Genomic DNA, 16,561 nt, shown 5'->3' with positions numbered 1-16,561 from the left:
CCCAAGTATCATTCTTAAAGTGAAAACCTGTGAACTAAAGAAACAACTACACAGACACAGACACAGACACACACACACACACATAGAATACAACGGTGGGAGAGGTGTAAGATAACTCTTTTAACATTCTTGTTCAAAGGGCGCCTGGGTGGCTCAGTGGGTTAAGCCACTGCCTTCGGCTCAGGTCATGATCTCAGGGTCCTGGGATCGAGCCCCGCATCGGGCTCTCTGCTCAGCAGGGAGCCCGCTTCCTCCTCTCTCTCTACCTGCCTCTCTGCCTGCTTGTGATCTCTCTCTGTCAAATAAATAAAATCTTTAAAAAAAAAAAAAAAAAGAGTTGCATACTCCCACCAAGTGAGCCAGCCAGGTGCCCCAATTTCAAATACTATTTAAAAAAGGAAGTTTGGGAAAGATTCTACAGCTTCTGTTCATCAAATGTTCTATGTTCTGGGGAAAAGAGGGCAGACATCTAGCACAGTAGGGGAAAAGTGTGAAGCCAGTGAGACAGGTGATGGGGCATCTGAATTCAGCAGGGGGATTTGTTTTTTATAACAGCTGTGAGGTAGAATTCACATACTATAAAACTCATCCTTTTAAAATGATACAATTCACTGGTTTTAGTATATTTACAGAGTTGTACCACTATCACAGCGTCTAATTTTAGGATTTTTTAAAAGGTTTTATTTGTTTATTTGACAGAGAGATCACAAGTAGGCGGGTGGGTGGAGGAAAGCAGGCTCCCTGCTGAGAAGAGAGCCCAATGCGGGGCTCGGTCCCAGGACCCTGAGCTGAAGGCAGAGGCTTAACCCACTGAGCCACCCAGGTGCCCCTCTAAAATAAATCTTAAAAAAAAAAAAAGTGCACTTTCATCATCACCCCATTACCCACTTCCTGCTTACATGGTTCAGGAGCTGGCTGGGACGTCCACCTTTCTGGGGTTTCAGGGAAGACTTTAGACAGCTGCTTCTTGTAGCAGTTGAGGTTTTCCAAGAAAATGTGGTCTCTCTTCCCACCAATCTGGTGGATGATCCGGACTTGATCTGTGAACAGATAAAGAAATAAGGAGTCCCTGGTACTACCCTCCTTCCTCTCTTGCTGGGTTTTCAGTCACCAGGATCACACCCAATTTCCTTCTGCCTTATTCTTCAGCCCCAAAGACTCATGATTCCCATATGTGGGGGCATCCTTTGAAGGTGACTGTTGCTTGGAAGTAGGAGCTGGTGGTCTCACAGAGGCTTGGAAGCCAAGGCAGAACCTGTCTTAACTTACAGGTATTGTTCCCTATGAAAAGCTAAGTCCCAATTAAGGAGTATCTTAATTCATTTCTTATCAGTCATAAATAACTTCATCTGAATAATTCTGTTAAATACTTTAAGAAGACTTTCAGTTGACAGTTGAACAAGATGGGGGCAAGGAAGAATAAACAGCTTGGAACGTGCAGACCTAGATCATATATCTTGGAAGCCAGGCATCGAAAAGCTAACAAGATGGAATGGGAAGGTAGTGGACATTTATTGAGCATTGAGCGAGAAGCATTATAGATGCTCTCCTTTCTATTCTTTACTTGAAGTGGCTTTTTTGTTTGTTTGTTTTGAAGATTTTATTTATTTGAGAGAGGGAGAGAGAGAAAACATGAGCAAGGAGGAGGGAGAAGGGTGCTTGCAAGCAAGGAGCCTGATGCGGGGCTCGATCCCAGGACCCTGAGATCATGACATGAACTGAAGGCAAATGCTTAACTGACTGAGCCACCCAGGCTTTAAGAGCATTTTTATTAGTATCGTTTTACAAAGGAGGCTCGGAGGGATTATATAATTTGCTAAAGTTAGTAGGAAGGGGCTAAGCCAGGATCCTCTGGACTCCAAAGCCCATGATTTTCTTCTAACATAGCACCTCAGTGGATTATCTCAAAGGGAGAGAAGGAGAAGAGCAGAGAAGTAGTAGTTGTTCTCCAAGCCAAATCTTGTTTCCTTTACAACCCCACGTTCCACACGATTGTGGAATAACCTCCTTAGTAAGATAAAGGGATAGAGAAAGGGGTGGGGGTGGGGGACAGACAGATTCCCCCACCAGATACTGCCTATCCCCTGCCAAGACAACTCTCCTGTGCTAGTCATGAGGGGATGTTGGTCTTCTAGGGCCTCTTATCCACACCCGAGACTCTTTCATTCCCCCCGCTGAATTCTACCTCCCTGCGCCATGTCCACCTCAGCCCCCAGCACCGAACCCCAGCTCTATTACCAAAGTAGATCTCCTGTTCAAAGGTGTTGTCTGTGGAGTAAGCAAACTTCCCAGCTCGAGGATTCACCTGCCGGAAGCGGCTTTCCTTTGGGGGCTGAGAGATGTTCTTCTTTCTTTTGATATCCTCAGCAGTCTCATTGGTGCCAGGGACAGTTCCAGCTATCTGCACTTGTGGCAAGTAATTGGGCAATCTTAGCAGGAGGGACAGGGAGAAAAGGGAAAGACAGGAGATGGACCTGCTGCCTTCCAACAGACCCATAGCTCACTCCTCTTTAAGCTCACCTCATGTACACATGAGCATCTGGAAACTTCTACGTTTAACTAGCAGCCTTGCTCCCAAAGTGCCAAATGAATATTCAGGCCCGCCATAAGGGCCTGTCTCCAGCCTCCTTCCTCCTCCTCTAGCAGAGCCACTCCTGCAGACAGTGAGCAGCACGGTAGAGGGGTCAGGGTCCCAGCAGTCCCTTTTTTAACATGGTGCCCTTAGAGGTTGCACAGACTTGGGGAAGGGAACAAGTTCCTACATTACTTCATCTCATCGTGTATGTGGTTAATGTCTGTCCACCCCAGTGAACAAATGATTAAGTTCCTTAAAGGGTCGATGTCTCTTATTTACATTGTATTCCCAGCACTTTGCAGAGCACCTGGCAAAGAGTAGGAAGGCAGTTTATGTTTGTCCAATAAATGAACAAATAAATGGATTCCCACTTAACGTTTAGTTCACTTTTGGGAATCAGGTATTATAATAGCACTGGTCTTCCCTGGAGCTGTAAGTGAGAAGGAAGCAATCTGAGAAACACGCAGTCGTCAGCCCTCAGGTTGTTCAGTTCTCTGTCTAGCTGCCAGTCAGTTTTGGAGTCAGTGACACGTTGGCTCCTTATTCAAAGTGACACAAAACCAAACCTCAGAGCCTTGAGGTCTCTGCTTTCTCACTGTTAATATGGATACATTTCTGAGAGCACCTAGATAGCAAAATAGCTCAGTCTGCTAGGAAAGGCCAAGAACCAGTCCCTCTAAAGGCAGTGGTTCTCAACTAGGAGTGATTTTGGTCCCTTCAGGGGACACGTGTCAATGTGTGGAGTCATCCTTGGTTGTCACAACTGGGGAGTGCTGCTGGCATCCAGTAGGGTACTACTAAACATCCTACAAGGTACAAGACAGCCGCCCAAAACAAAGAATCCTCCAACCCAGGAGGTCAGCAGTAGCTAGGTTGAGAACCTTACTTTAAGGAGATCACAGAGAACAGGTTGGCAGTGGAGAGCACAAGAGGTTGGTGGGACAGTGTGTTCTGGAATAAGGAATATGAACCAACCCAGGAGTCCTTGAAGGGAACCCAAGGATTCTCAAACGTGTGCCTGAGGCCCCAGCCGGTGTACCTATAATAAACAGAAAGCAGCAGCTCCGGCTTCTCTGGCTCCGAGGTGGGCAGGATAACACCTTCGTTCTCGAATTCTGCTATTTCTTCTTCCTCCAGCTGTTTCAGTAGCTCCAGGTCACTGGAGGAAGTAAGCTCATCCCGGATGTGGCTCCAGTCGTATTGCTGGTGCAGAAAGCTCTGCCACTTGCTGGGGGATGCCCCAGGCCTCAGGGGACGTCTGCTCTGGATCCATCGGGCGGTGCGCTTGCTCAGCTTTTCCAGCACGATGGCTTCCCAGCCTCTGGCCTCCTTCTCAGGAGGGGGCAGCCAGGGTTCCCTCTCCTCCAGGTTCATGTCCAGAGAAAGTGATGGGCCTGGCATGTCTGGATCCCTGAAGGGATGAGGGATGAGAGGGCGAGATTTTTCCCAGCCCACATTTGCTGGCTTGGATTCCTTCGGCTGCTTCTTAAGGTTGGCAGACCTTTCTGTCTTCACAGCCTGGGAGGCGACCCTTGCCGAGGGACCTGAAGAACGTGAGGACTTGAAGCCAGTGGGTTTCTCATACCGGTCCCTGCTGATTGGGGGAGGCTGGATGATGTGGCCTGCCTTGTAGAGATGGTCGAAGTTGTACTGGCTATAAGGGGTGCTGGGGAGCCCTCGCTGCCATACCACCTCCTGAGAAAAGGTAAGGTTTGTAGCAGCCTTTTTCAAATATTGGTTCTTGAGGTATGTGCACCTCTGTGGGCTAAAGTTGAAGACCGGAGGCACGCTAGACAAGGAAGCACACTCCTTGTGTCCTGGTTTTGAGTGGTGAAAATTCATGCCCCATCCCAGCCGTGGGGGGAGTGACTGATGGAAATGGGGGGAAAGAAGGGTCTTTCCCTGTTGGGTTCTGGTCATTGTTTCCCGGCAAAATCTTCCTTCCACTCTTTCCTGGTACAGATGCAGGCTTGGAGGCGTGACCAGATCCTGTTGAGGGGATGGGAGGAACGGGTGAGAGCTCTAGGTCAGTAGAAATCAGTAGCCCATAGCAGTACAGAAAAGAAATGGGAAGACAGAGGAGCATGGGGTTGGGGGAGTGGGGAGAAGCCACGTGAGTTAGAAGGACAAAAGTAAGAAATGGTTCAACATTCTAAATATTCCTTGTATCAGCCCCTTGCTTCCAATTTTCCCCTTTGTCCCCAAAGTTCAGCCCCTCCTCTCCTTATGAGGGATTAGATTACTGCTTTTCAGCAGTATCCATGCATCTAATTTTTCCTAAAATGTCGCTTTCTGTGTGATTAAAGAGCTTATAGCATAGGGGCACCTATTTCCTATTTTCCTGGGGCACCTGGGTGGCTCAGTGGGTTAAGCCTCTGCCTTCAGCTTGGGTCATGGTCTCAGGGTTCTGGGATCGAGCCCCACATCGGGCTCTCTGCTTGGTGGGGAGCCTGTTCCCCCCCATCCCCCGCCTGCCTCTCTCTGCCTACTTGTGATCTGTCAAAAAAAAAAAAAATCTTAAAATAATTTTCCTTCTGAAATCCCTCCTTGGTCTAATAATGATAATTGACAATTATGAAAGACAGACAGACCTCAGAGATATTGTGGGTTTGGTTCCAGACAAGTGCAATAAAATGAATATCATAATAAAGTGACTCAGATGAATTTTTTGGTTTCCTAGTGCATGTAAAAGTTTGGTTTACACCACACTGTAGCTGACGGAATGTGTGATAGCAGTATGTCTAAAAACCAACGCACATACCTTAATTAAAAAATATTGCTAAGTAATGCTCACCGTGAGCTTTCAGTGAGTTGTCACCAGAGATCACCATGACAAATGCCGTGATAACGAGAAAGTCCGAAAGATTGCAAGAATCACCAAGATGTGACACAGAGACACAAAGTGAGCAAACGCTGTTGGGAAAATGGCACCAGCAGACTTGCTGGACACAGGGTTGCCATAGACCTTCAGTCTGTCAAAAACGGAGGATCTGTGAAGTACAGCAAAGCGAAGCAGCAGTGAGGTCTGCCGGCACATTGTCAAGGGCTTTACCTAGGGACGATACTGTGGTTTTTCATGTGTATGGGAAGAAGTGGAGGCTCTGAGTGGGTAAAGGGGTTGCTTCAGGTCACACAGGCTGTAAGTAGCAGAGGCAGGTTTTAAACCTCGTTGCCGGACTACTCCAGAGCACTTAACCTCTCTGACACACTGGCTTTCCAGTACCTTCTCTCCTTAGGACTCGATTTGGTCCACTTTGTTCTATTAAACCTGACCTGTGGGTTTATTTCTTTTTCTTATGAGCCTGCTTTTATCTAGATATCCCTAGTCCAGAATTGATAACCTCACTCAATTAAATCATACATGATTACTATGATGTCAGGAATTTTTGCACAGAAGACTAATTTAGTCATTCCATCTCTTCACAACTATGAAGGTAACATGGCCATAAAGGCACAGAGTATTTTAAAAGTGAAACCAAAAAAGTTAAGGCAAGGGTAGAAGGGGGTCACAAGTGACAATTTTCTGAAACAGTGCCTACTTTCACAGTTTGAAGATGAATTATTAGATGAAAACAACATTCATGTTCTCATGCCTTATGTATTGCCTGATACAACATTTTATCATTTTTTTTAAATTTTATTTATTTATTTGACAGAGAGAGAGAGCATAAGCAGGGGTTGTGGCAGGCAGAGGGAGAAGCAGGCTCCCCACTGAGCAAGAAGCCCAATGCAGAGCTTGACCTGAGCTGACAGCAGATGCTTAACTGACCGAGCCACCCAGGTGCCCCACATTTTATCATTCTTAACATATCAGTGTGTCAATTCTTGCTCCTAAGGCAGGGGGCATTTTGATCCTAAACACTTGAAAAACGGATGAGGACTGGTTTCACCCCAAGGTGACTATACAGAATGATTTTGGGTGTCCCCAGATATATATACCCTTTAGCAGGTGGTATATAGAATCTTTGGTTACAATGCCAGCATCCCAGAAAGAATACCATATTAGCATTATCAGTTATTATAAATTGTCAAGCCATTATGATGGGTTATTGAAAAGAGGGAAACTCCTTGTGTGTTTTTGAAAAGGAATGAGGGCAGGTGCCTGGGAGGCTCAGTCTTTAAGCATCTGCCTTCGGCTGAGGTCATGATCCCAAGGTCCTGGGATTAAGCCCCACATCATGCCCCATATCGGGCTCCCTCTCAGCAGGAAGCCTGATTCTCCCTCTCCTACTCCCCCTCCTTGTGTTCCTTCTCTCACTGTGTATCTCTCTGTCAAATAAAGAAATAAAATCTTTTTAATTTTTTTATTTTTATAAACATATAATGTATTTTTAACCCCAGGGGTAAAGGTCTGTGAATCGCCAGGTTTACACACTTCACAGCACTCACCATAGCACATACCCTCCCCAACGTCCAAAACCTCACCCCCCTCTCCCTCCCGCCCTCCCCCCAGCAATCCTCAGTTTGTTTTGTGAGATTAAGAGTCACTTATCGTTTGTCTCCCTCCCGATCCCATCTTGTTTCATTTATTCTTTTCCTACCCCTCAAACCCACCAGGTTGCATCTCCACTTCCTCATATCAGGGAAATCATATGATAGTTGTCTTTCTCAGATTGACTTATTTCACTAAGCATGATACCCTCTAGTTCCATCCATGTTGTCACAAATGGCAAGATTTCAAGGAAATAAAATCTTTTAAAAAAGAAAAAAAGGAATGAGGACAGGACAAAATGTGGAAGGCTTCGGTCAAAAGAGGCTTGTCCTAGATGGACTTAGGGTCAGAAGACAAGTGTAAGGCCAGGTTCTGTACTTCCCACCCCACCTGATTTGCCTCAGTGTGCCAATCTGAAAATAGAGTTTGGTATCTGTTCTAATTTAGTGTTGATATGAAGCTCAAAATTAGAGAACATGTATGAAATTTTTTTTTGCAAGCTACATAGTATTACATAACTGTGAAGAATCATCACTGGTTTAGAGCACGGACTATGCCCCTCAAGGTAAGTTTCTGGGGTCCCACAGTTAGATGGTACACTGGGCACTTAGGGAACCGGTCGGGAATACTGGGGCCCTTGGCAATTAAAAGAGAAGGTGGATAGAGAGGGAAGAAAAAACCCTCTGTATGGAGTTTGGAGGCTCCATATTATCCAAATATAAATGTTACCTAGACCAACATTGAGGCAAGGTCCTCCTCCCAACAAATGGTTCCTTAAGAACCAAAGCAGGGGGTGCCTGGATGGCTCAGTTGCTTAAGCTGTCCAACTCGATCTCAGCTCAGGTCTTAATCTCAGGGTTGTGAATTCAAGCCCTGTGTTGGGCTCTGTGCTGGGCATAGAGCCTACTTAAAAATAAATAATTTGGGGGCACCTGGGTGGTTCAGTGGGTTAAGCCTCTGCCTTCGGCTCAGGTCATGGTTCTAGGGTCCTGGGATTGAGCCCCACATGGGGCTCTCTGCTCAGCAGGAAGCCTGCTTCCTCCTCTCTCTGCCTGCCTCTCTGCCTACTTGTGATATGTCTGTCAAATAAATAAATAAAAAAATCTTAAAAAAAAAAAAAAAAGGTAATAGACTCTCACCTCCACCCACAGAGTCTGGTTTTAAGGTAGGCCCAAGAGGGGACAGTCAGCTTCGAGGACTGTATTAATGGTTAAGGACCTTCTATATCAGGAACATTTGAAGAACTTGTTAAAAGGCAGAATCCTGTGTCCTACATCCCAGAATATTGATTCAATACGGTGCAAATGAAGTCTAGAAATCTGCATTTCAACCAGCTCTCACAGGTGTTTATACACATTAAATTTGGAGAAGCTACAGCCCCAGCAGGTATCAGTGGGGGTTGTGAAGGAAGCTTGGTGTGAGGGGAGAGCAGGATCAGAGAATACAGCCTCTTAACCTGGCTTGTTTCAGACCCCTCCCCCTGCTGCCTTTCTCATCAGAAAGTTCCTTCATTTCCCCCCTCTACTTTCTTTTTTTTTTTTTTTTTAAGATTTTATTTATTTGAAACAGAGAAAGAGATCACAAGCAGGCGGAAAGAGAGAAGCAGGCTCCCCGTCAAGCAGAGAGCCCGACTCGGGACTTGATCCCACGACCCCGAGATCATGACCTGAGTGGACGGCAGAGGCTTCACCCACTGGGCCACCCAGGTGCCCCTTCCCCCTCTACTTTCTAATTCCTGTTCCTTGCCATGCACTCACACAGATCTACTACGGTCTCCTGAGATTACTACAGAAACTCTGCCATAAACATTATTCTGTTCTAACTGTTCTAACCCTTTTATCTTACAGATTGAGGTCCAGAGGGAAGAGACACTATGAAGATCACAGTACTGGTTAATCTCTGAAGTAATCCTGACCCTTTTGACACCTAATCCAGTGTTTTCTACAACTTCAGACTGCCTCTCATCATTCAGCTGACGCTAAAAGCTCCTTTCAGTACTGGTAAAGTAGCAGTGTTTTCAAGTTACCTTCAAGGTGGCATCCCTCAGCCCAGTCTTCAAGGGGAAGCAAGGTTCTGCATCTTAAAACTTTCTTGGTTTCTTAGGTTCCAAAGCTGTTTATACTGGTTGCCAGGCAACCATCTCTTTAGAATTCCATGGGTCTACTGACAGGATTTGCAGGTTCAACCAGTGGTATCCTCAGCTATTTATTTTATTTACTTTTCTAAACAACTTTGGGAAGCTGCATTGTATTTCTTGATTGATGGTACAACAGACTGCTTGGTCATCCTTTGAAAATAAACCTCTAAGTTTGTGCAGCTCAATATTTTTTCCCCCTCAAGCGTTCACCCAGCTCTGGCATGCTTCAGATTAGTAGGCTGATAGAACAAATAGTAAAGTAGAATGGGTCTGTCTTTGGGGTCGTTTCCATTCCCCTTTCATCTCCACCTCCACTTAATCTCCTGCGATCATACAGTTCAATTCCATCTCTCCTGCTCCCCAAATCCTGGCTAGATGATCAGCTGGTGACACTTTTTACAAGGAGACTCTTCAAATTCCATATTTCTACTAGTATAATCCCAGGTCTCCAGAATTCTGGTCTTCTGAAGTTCCCTTATGAAAAGAATTTGTCCTGACAGCAGGAAAGATTTCTGGGCATGAGGCTCTGTCTGTCTTGTTGACCTGGAGCTTTTCAGGTGGTCACGAATTCTTGCTTACCAACTTAAGCACTCAACTTTAGTGCCTGGGCTCAAGCTATGCTCAGACCCTGGGATCCTTAAATAAAATCTTAAAAAAAAAAAAAAAAGAGGGGCGCCTGGGTGGCTCAGTGTCTTAAAATACTCTGCCTACTTGTGATATATCAAATAAATAAATAAAATAAAATCTTAAAAAAAAAAAAGAACCTAGGACACTTACAAAAGGGCAAAAAAGCATGGTTTCTGAGACGAAAAGACTGAGACTTAAAAATTCAATGGAATTACTGTATGAGCTAGCAATTCTACTACTCATAAGTATATCCCTGAAAGAATTAAAAGCCGGGGCTCTTAAACAGGTATTTATAGACCCATGTTAATAGCAGTGCATTCACAATGGTCAACGTGGAAAAAAACCAAAATCCATCAGTGGATGAACAGACAAATAAAATGTACTGCATACACACAGTAGACTACTGAGCCTTAAAAAGGAGGGAAATTCTGATACATGCTACATATATGGATGGATATGGAAGGCGCTAACTGAAATAAGTCAGACACAAAAGGACAAATACTGGGCGCCTGGGTGGCTCAGTGGTTTAAGCCGCTGCCTTCGGCTCGGGTCATGATCTCAGGGTCCTGGGATGGAGTCCCGCATCGGGCTCTCAGCTCAGCGGGGAGCCTGCTTCCCTCCCTCTCTCTGCCTGCCTCTCTGTCTACTTGTGATCTCTCTCTGTCAAATAAATAAATAAAATCTTAAAAAAAAAAATCATGAACGTAAGATCCAATACAAGGTCTTAAAAAGGGCCTGAAGTTAAGTTTGGTGAAAAATCCACCACTAGGTGGAACCCATCCACAGTTTATGAAAAAGTGGGGGAAAGGTAAGCCGTCCCAGATGAGAGGGAGATAACATTTGCCTCAGTAGCTATGATCTCATTTGTCTACTTTTATACCTATAAGGAAAAAAGCACTGGTCACACAGGTAGTAAAACTCCAGGCCTCTTAAATGTGGGGATGGTGTGGAAGATAAGCCTATACACAGGTAATACACAAGCAAAACCCCATTATGCACACTTTTAACGAAACCTCATGATAATTAATGAGAGGACATTACTCAGCAAACTGATAAAAAAAATTCCAGTGCTCTTCCAGTTTTTCCAAAAAATTCCAGTCCTCTTAGCTGTTAAGAATTTGGCAACTGGAGGGGCGCCTGGTAAGCTCAGTCAGTTAAGCTCCTGACTTGGTCTCAGATCCTGATCCCAGGGTGCCAGCCGCCCATGGGGCTCCCTGCTCAGCGCACAGCCTGCTTCTCCCTCTCTCTCTCCCCTCTCCCCACAACCACTCGTTCTCATGCTCTATCTCAAATAAATAAAATTATTAAAAAAAAAAAAAAGAGTGGAAAAATAACAAAAACCCACTCAAAATTAATTAAAAACAAAAACTGGCGACTGGAGACTTTCCCAGCTGCCAGAACCCTTCAGAGCCAGCTCTTGATAGGGAAACACTGCACGGGCCAATGAGCTTCCCAGAAGCAGAACTAGGAAAGGCTTCTCCAATAGTGCAGGTTTTTCAGTACGTAAAGCAAGTTCATGCGTGTCATTTTCGCTCTTGCTTTTACAGGTAAGTCACTGACCTGGCGGGACAGGAGTCTGGCCCTCCAAGCTCAATTTGGCGGGCTACTCGGCCCCACGGGGCGCTTAACGTGCAGATGACGCAGCCCGCCGCTAGAGGCTCTTGGAGCAGTTTCTAACTTTCTTCACTGCTCTGTTTAAACCACACGAGAACCAAAATCCAAAGGCAAGATGGTAGCCTCCTCGGGCGCTATCCTGCGAGCTTCCGGACTCGGCCGACGGGGCCTCCTGCCAGGGTCTCCAAAGCTGTGGCATGGTGGCCGCGTCTCTGGGGCCCTTGCCCGGAAGACTTTGACCTGGAGCCTGGAGCCCGCGGGCCGTTGCGGCTGGGACGAGCCCGTGCGCATTGCAGTGCGCGGCCTGGCCCCGCGACAGCCCGTCACGCTGCGCGCGTCCCTGCGCGACGAGAAGGGCGCGCTCTTCCGGGCCCACGCGCGGTACGAAGCCGACGCCGGCGGCCTCCTGGACCTGGAGCGCGCGCCCGCGCTGGGCGGCAGCTTCGTGGGGCTCGAGCCCATGGGGCTGCTCTGGGCCCTGGAGCCCGAGAAGCCCCTGGTGCGGCTCGTGAAACGAGACGTGCAGGCGCCCTTCGCCGTGGAGCTGGAGGTGCTCGACGGCCACGAGCCCGACGCGGGTCGTGTGCTGGGCCGGACGGTGCACGAGCGCGACTTCCTGCGGCCGGGCGTGCGGCGGGAGCCGGTGCGCGCGGGCCGGGTGCGCGCCACGCTCTTCCTGCCCCCAGGTGAGCGCCCGGGGTCCCCGGCTGTCCTGACTACCCTTCTCTTGTTTCCTGCACTTCTACCGACAGTAAGGAGGTACCTCCCAACATTGCAGAGATTTCTGGGGGCCTCCCAAGTCGGCCCCGGTGCAGGGGGTGGGTCTGCCTCTCCAAAATTGAGAGGTCAGTTAGAAGACATCATAGGGAAAGGGGAAAGACAGTTAGTTATAAGTGAAAACGAAAACATTTATAGGTAGTTCCAAGTTTGTTTGTTTTTTAAAGATTTTATTTTTCTGAGAGAGCGCATTGGGAGACTTCAGAGGGAGAAGCCATCTCCCCGCTGAGCAGAGCCAGATGGGGGGCTCGATCACAGGGCCCTGAAATCAGGACCTGAGGCTAAGGCGGACGCTTAACCGACTGAGCCACCCAGGCGCTCGTAGTTCCAAATTTAATGATTGTTTTTAAAAATATTTTATTTTTAAGTAATCTCTACACTGGGGGCACCCGGAGTCCGCTTCTCCCTCTTCCTCTGACTGTTTCTCTGCTTACTTGTGCTCTCTCTGTCAAATAAGTAAAATCTTAAAAAAAAAAAAAAAAAAAAAAAAAAAGTAATCTCTACACTCGAGGTGGGGCTCGAATTCACAACACGAAGATGAAGCTTCCCATGCTCTGCCAACTGAGCCGGCCAGGTGGCGCTTTTTTTTTTTTTTTTTTTTTTTTTTTAATGGTTTCTCAGTATAGCAACTTTGCTTCTGACTCTCACAATATATTAAGGTTTAAGAAAGTTAACGTGAAGGGGGCACCTGGGTGTCTCAGTCGGTAGAGTATGGCTGCCTTTGGCTCAGGTTGTGATCCCAGGCTCCCTAAGCAGAGGGGAGTCTCTGCTACACTCTCAATCTCTCTCTCTCTCTCTCTCTCTCTCTCTCTCTCTCTTAAATAAATAAATAAAATCTCTTAAAAACAACAACAAAAACCCAAAAGCAGTTTTATTCATTCAACAGTTGAAAGACGGGTTTCCAGGCTGGGTTTCAAGTCTTTGGAGATGATGAATAGTCACTGCAAACTCTTGCAGAAGTGTTTCTGTGTGAACACAAATTTTCACTTCTCTTGGATGAATACCTAGGAATGAGATTGCTAAATCATATGGTAAGTAAGTGGTTAACTAAAACATTGCTCAGCTGTTTCCAAAGTGGCAATATCATTTTGCGTTTCCACCAGCAGTGTTCTATCTGCTCCTTAGCATTTGGCATTGTTAGCTTTGGGTGGGAGGGGCAGTGGGTAATGATTTTGCTCTCTTCATTGTCTGCTTGTCAATTATTTTTAATTACAAAAGTAAGGCATGCTATTTGTAAAAAGTCTGTGGTGCTTTGAGGCTCTGGGTATAGGGGAAATGTGGATTGAGCCTATGCCACTGTCTAGATCCTTGAAGACCAGAGGGCTTCTAGCATTTCTGATCATCAATAGAAAACTTTGACATCACCAAGTAGGCAACACAGGGCTTTTGACACAACTGCAGAGAGTTTCGGAAATAGTTCAGTTTTGTGTTTTTTTTCTTCCAAAGAACCAGGACCCTTTCCTGGGATTGTGGACATTTATGGAGTTGGAAGTGGCCTTCTGGAACATCGAGCTAGTCTGCTGGCTGGCAAGGGTTTTGCTGTGATGGCTCTGGCTTATTATAACTATGAAGACCTCCCCAAAGGCCTGGAGATCCTCCACCTGGAGTACTTTGAAGAAGCTGTCAACTATCTGCTGGATCACCCTCAGGTTGGAACTTCTCTGAGTTATGATCTATGTATCGGTGTCTTCATAACTGCTCTTAATTTTCACAGAATGCGACAGATTCACCACAGCCGCTCCTAGGCTCCAACACACACTACCATTCAGAGTCACTTCTTGTAGACCATTTCTATGCAATTTTATGTCGTTGTATTTCCTGCTAGTAAAGATGTTCTTAGTTGGTTTGGAATTTTAAATCCCAGTATTTTACAGAAGATCACAATAAGCCCAAACATCTTTGAGAACCCTGGCTTTGATACAGGAAGTAGAGGGAAAGGGAACTGGAATCACTATCTCCAGAAGGCCCCAGGTTAAATGTTTGTGCATAACAACCCTGCTCTCGGAGAGGCCACAGTGTTAACTATTTTTTTTTTAAGATTTTATTTATTTATTTGACAGAGATCACAAGTGGGCAGAGAAGCCGCAGAAAGAGAGGAAGGGAAGCAAGCTCCCCACTGAGCAGAGAGCCTGATTCCGGGCTTGATCCCAGGACCCTGGGATCATGACCTGAGCCAAAGGCAGAGGCTTAACCCACTGAGCCACCCAGGCGCCCCTAAACTTAAGTTTTGATTTCACTAATTGACAGCTAGCCCCATGACCTTGCGGGCCCTCTTTCCTCCTCTGAAAAGTTGGGATGATAATAATATGTCATTTAATTTCCTAGTACTTTTCCCCTAGGAGGAATAAATGGTTGAAACCAGTCAAGGGTACTGTTGTAGAAGCCATAAGGAGAAAAAGATTGCTGTTGAGTGGTGAATCAGAGGGCCATTTGTAATAGATGTTGGTAACTATGGCAAGACCAGTCCTTGCAGGGTAGTGCAGACCCAAACTATCCTGAGGGGATGGGGTAGGTGAGGGAAGACAAAAAGAACAACTCAGACAGTTGATCCCCACCAGGGCAGAATGGATGTGAGGTCAAGGGTTTGTTGTGAAAACAGAGCATTAGCCAGTAGAGTAGAAAGTGATGAAGGAGGAGGGAGATGATGTAGTTGCAGGAGTAAGTCCTAGAGAATGAGAGTGGAGGAGACGCCAAGTGCAGGCAGCAGGGGGGCCTTTGATAAGCACAGAGGTGCTTCAGAAACCCAAGGGAAGGTAGAAAGCTTGAGCTCTTGTGGAATTAAGTAGATCCCACAGGGTGAAAAGAGGCAGAGTTCCTACTGGAGAGCTTTATTTTCTCCATTTGGTGTGAAGAGGAGACAGTGAAAGTGAGCAGGGTTAAAGGTTAAGAAGTTTTAGGTTGTGGGAGAGGTGTGCCATGGATTTGAGGGAAGTGGAAAGCAAATGTAAGTGAAATGTGGCAGGACGGAAGGGGAGCATGAGGCTGATAAGCCAGAGTATTGAGTATATCCTTCACGTGGTTGCTGAAGTCACCAAGAATGATGATAGAGAAACTGCAGAAAGGAAGATAGAGAGGAAGAGTAAGTGAATACCCCAAGACTGCAAAACTTGGCAAATGGTAGAGCCTAGATTCAGGCTCAGTTGCCCCTTTGTTGCAATTCCAGGCCTTGCTCGTCACACTGCGCTGTTCATGGCCTCATTCTCCTTCCTCCTCTGTCCTTTTCTCAGGTAAAGGGTCCAGGAGTTGGGCTGCTTGGCAGTTCCAAAGGAGGTGACCTCTGCCTCTCCATGGCCTCGTTCCTGAAGGGCATCACCGCCACTGTCTTAGTCAATGGCTCCGTGGCCAATGTCGGGGGAGCCTTACACTACAAAGATGAGATCTTGCCCCCTCTGGGCTTAGACCCAAATCGAGTAAGGCTGACCAAAGACGGCTTGGCAGACATTGTGGATGTCCTGAACAGCCCTTTGGAAGGAGCTGACCAGAAGAGTTTCATTCCTGTAGAAAGAGCTGAGAGTGCCTTCCTGTTCCTTGTAGGTCAGGATGACCACAACTGGAAGAGTGAATTCTATGCTAATGAGGCCTCTAAGCGCTTGCAGGCCCATGGTAAGAAGAAGCCTGAGATCATCTGTTACCCTGAGACAGGACACTACATTGAGCCTCCCTACTTCCCCCTGTGCCGGGCTTCCCTACACATCTTGGTGGGTGGTCCTGTCATCTGGGGTGGGGAGTCCAGAGCTCATGCCACGGCCCAGGTGGATGCTTGGAAGCAGCTCCAGACTTTCTTCCACAAACACTTGGTGGGGAAAAGTTAGGGGGACTCTCCTGAAAATATAGCCCACTATTTGAAGGTTAGGAGAGTGAGACTAACATACGCTAGCAGCAACACTTAAAGATAGTTCACCTGGGGCGCCTGGGTGACTCAGTGGGTTAAAGCCTTCGGCTCAGGTCGTGATCCCAGGGTTCTGGGATCGAGCCCCGCATCGGGCTGTCTGCTCGGCAGGGAGCCTGCTTCCCTTCCTCTCTCTCTGCCTGTCTCTCTGCCTACTTGTGATCTCTGTCTGTCAGATAAATAAATAAAATCTTTTAAAAAAATTTATTTATTTATTTGACAGATAAATAAAATCTTTAAAATTTTTTATTTATTTATTTAACAGATAAAATCTTTAAAAAAATTTATTTATTTGACAAATAAATCAAATCTTTCAATTAGCAATAATCGCGCCTCGGATAAACCTCATTGGCTACGATACTGCCACTGCGCAAAGCTAAAAAAATAAAATCTTTTAAAAAATTTTATTTATTTATTTGACAGAGATCACAAGTAGGCAGAGAGGCAGGCAGAGATAGAGGAAGGGAAGCAGGCTCCCTGCCGAGCAGACAGCCCGAGATGCGGGGCTCG

At 46.4% G+C, this 16,561-nt stretch overlaps 2 protein-coding genes across 6 annotated transcripts in view; one reads left to right on the top strand and one right to left on the bottom strand.

Moving 5' to 3' along the window:
- LOC111148492 (HEAT repeat containing 4) overlaps positions 1-4,887 on the bottom strand; it is a 36,140-nt gene extending 31,253 nt beyond the window's left edge. Inside the window, exons 1-3 of the mRNA XM_022505074.1 lie at positions 3,615-4,887; positions 2,239-2,429; positions 900-1,040 (exon numbers count right to left, since the gene is read on the bottom strand). Coding sequence (XP_022360782.1) covers positions 900-1,040; positions 2,239-2,429; positions 3,615-4,495 — 1,213 coding nt within the window. The 5' untranslated portion in view covers positions 4,496-4,887. The remainder of the gene's footprint in view (positions 1-899; positions 1,041-2,238; positions 2,430-3,614) is intronic.
- Positions 1-16,079, top strand: part of LOC111148493 (ribosomal oxygenase 1) — a 36,297-nt gene extending 20,218 nt beyond the window's left edge. For 2 of the 5 annotated variants that reach the window (XM_022505083.1, XM_022505075.1), the window contains one exon: positions 8,855-9,304. Coding sequence is in view for 1 of the 5 variants with exons in the window: in XM_022505082.1 (XP_022360790.1) it covers positions 11,501-12,071; positions 13,609-13,811; positions 15,390-15,974 (1,359 nt within the window). In the remaining 4 variants the exon portion in view is untranslated. Of the gene's footprint in view, positions 1-4,092; positions 4,134-8,854; positions 9,305-11,318; positions 12,072-13,608; positions 13,812-15,389 lie in introns of those variants that run through there. The other 3 variants (XM_022505082.1, XM_022505077.1, XM_022505079.1) reach the window with 3 other exon arrangements.
- The last annotated feature ends 482 nt before the right edge of the window (positions 16,080-16,561 follow it).

The sequence above is a fragment of the Enhydra lutris genome, unplaced genomic scaffold, assembly GCF_002288905.1.
Source record: "Enhydra lutris kenyoni isolate GAN:26980312 unplaced genomic scaffold, ASM228890v2 scaffoldscaffold20, whole genome shotgun sequence".
Lineage (NCBI taxonomy): Eukaryota > Metazoa > Chordata > Mammalia > Carnivora > Mustelidae > Enhydra > Enhydra lutris.
This window is presented reverse-complemented; position numbering and strand designations above follow the sequence as displayed.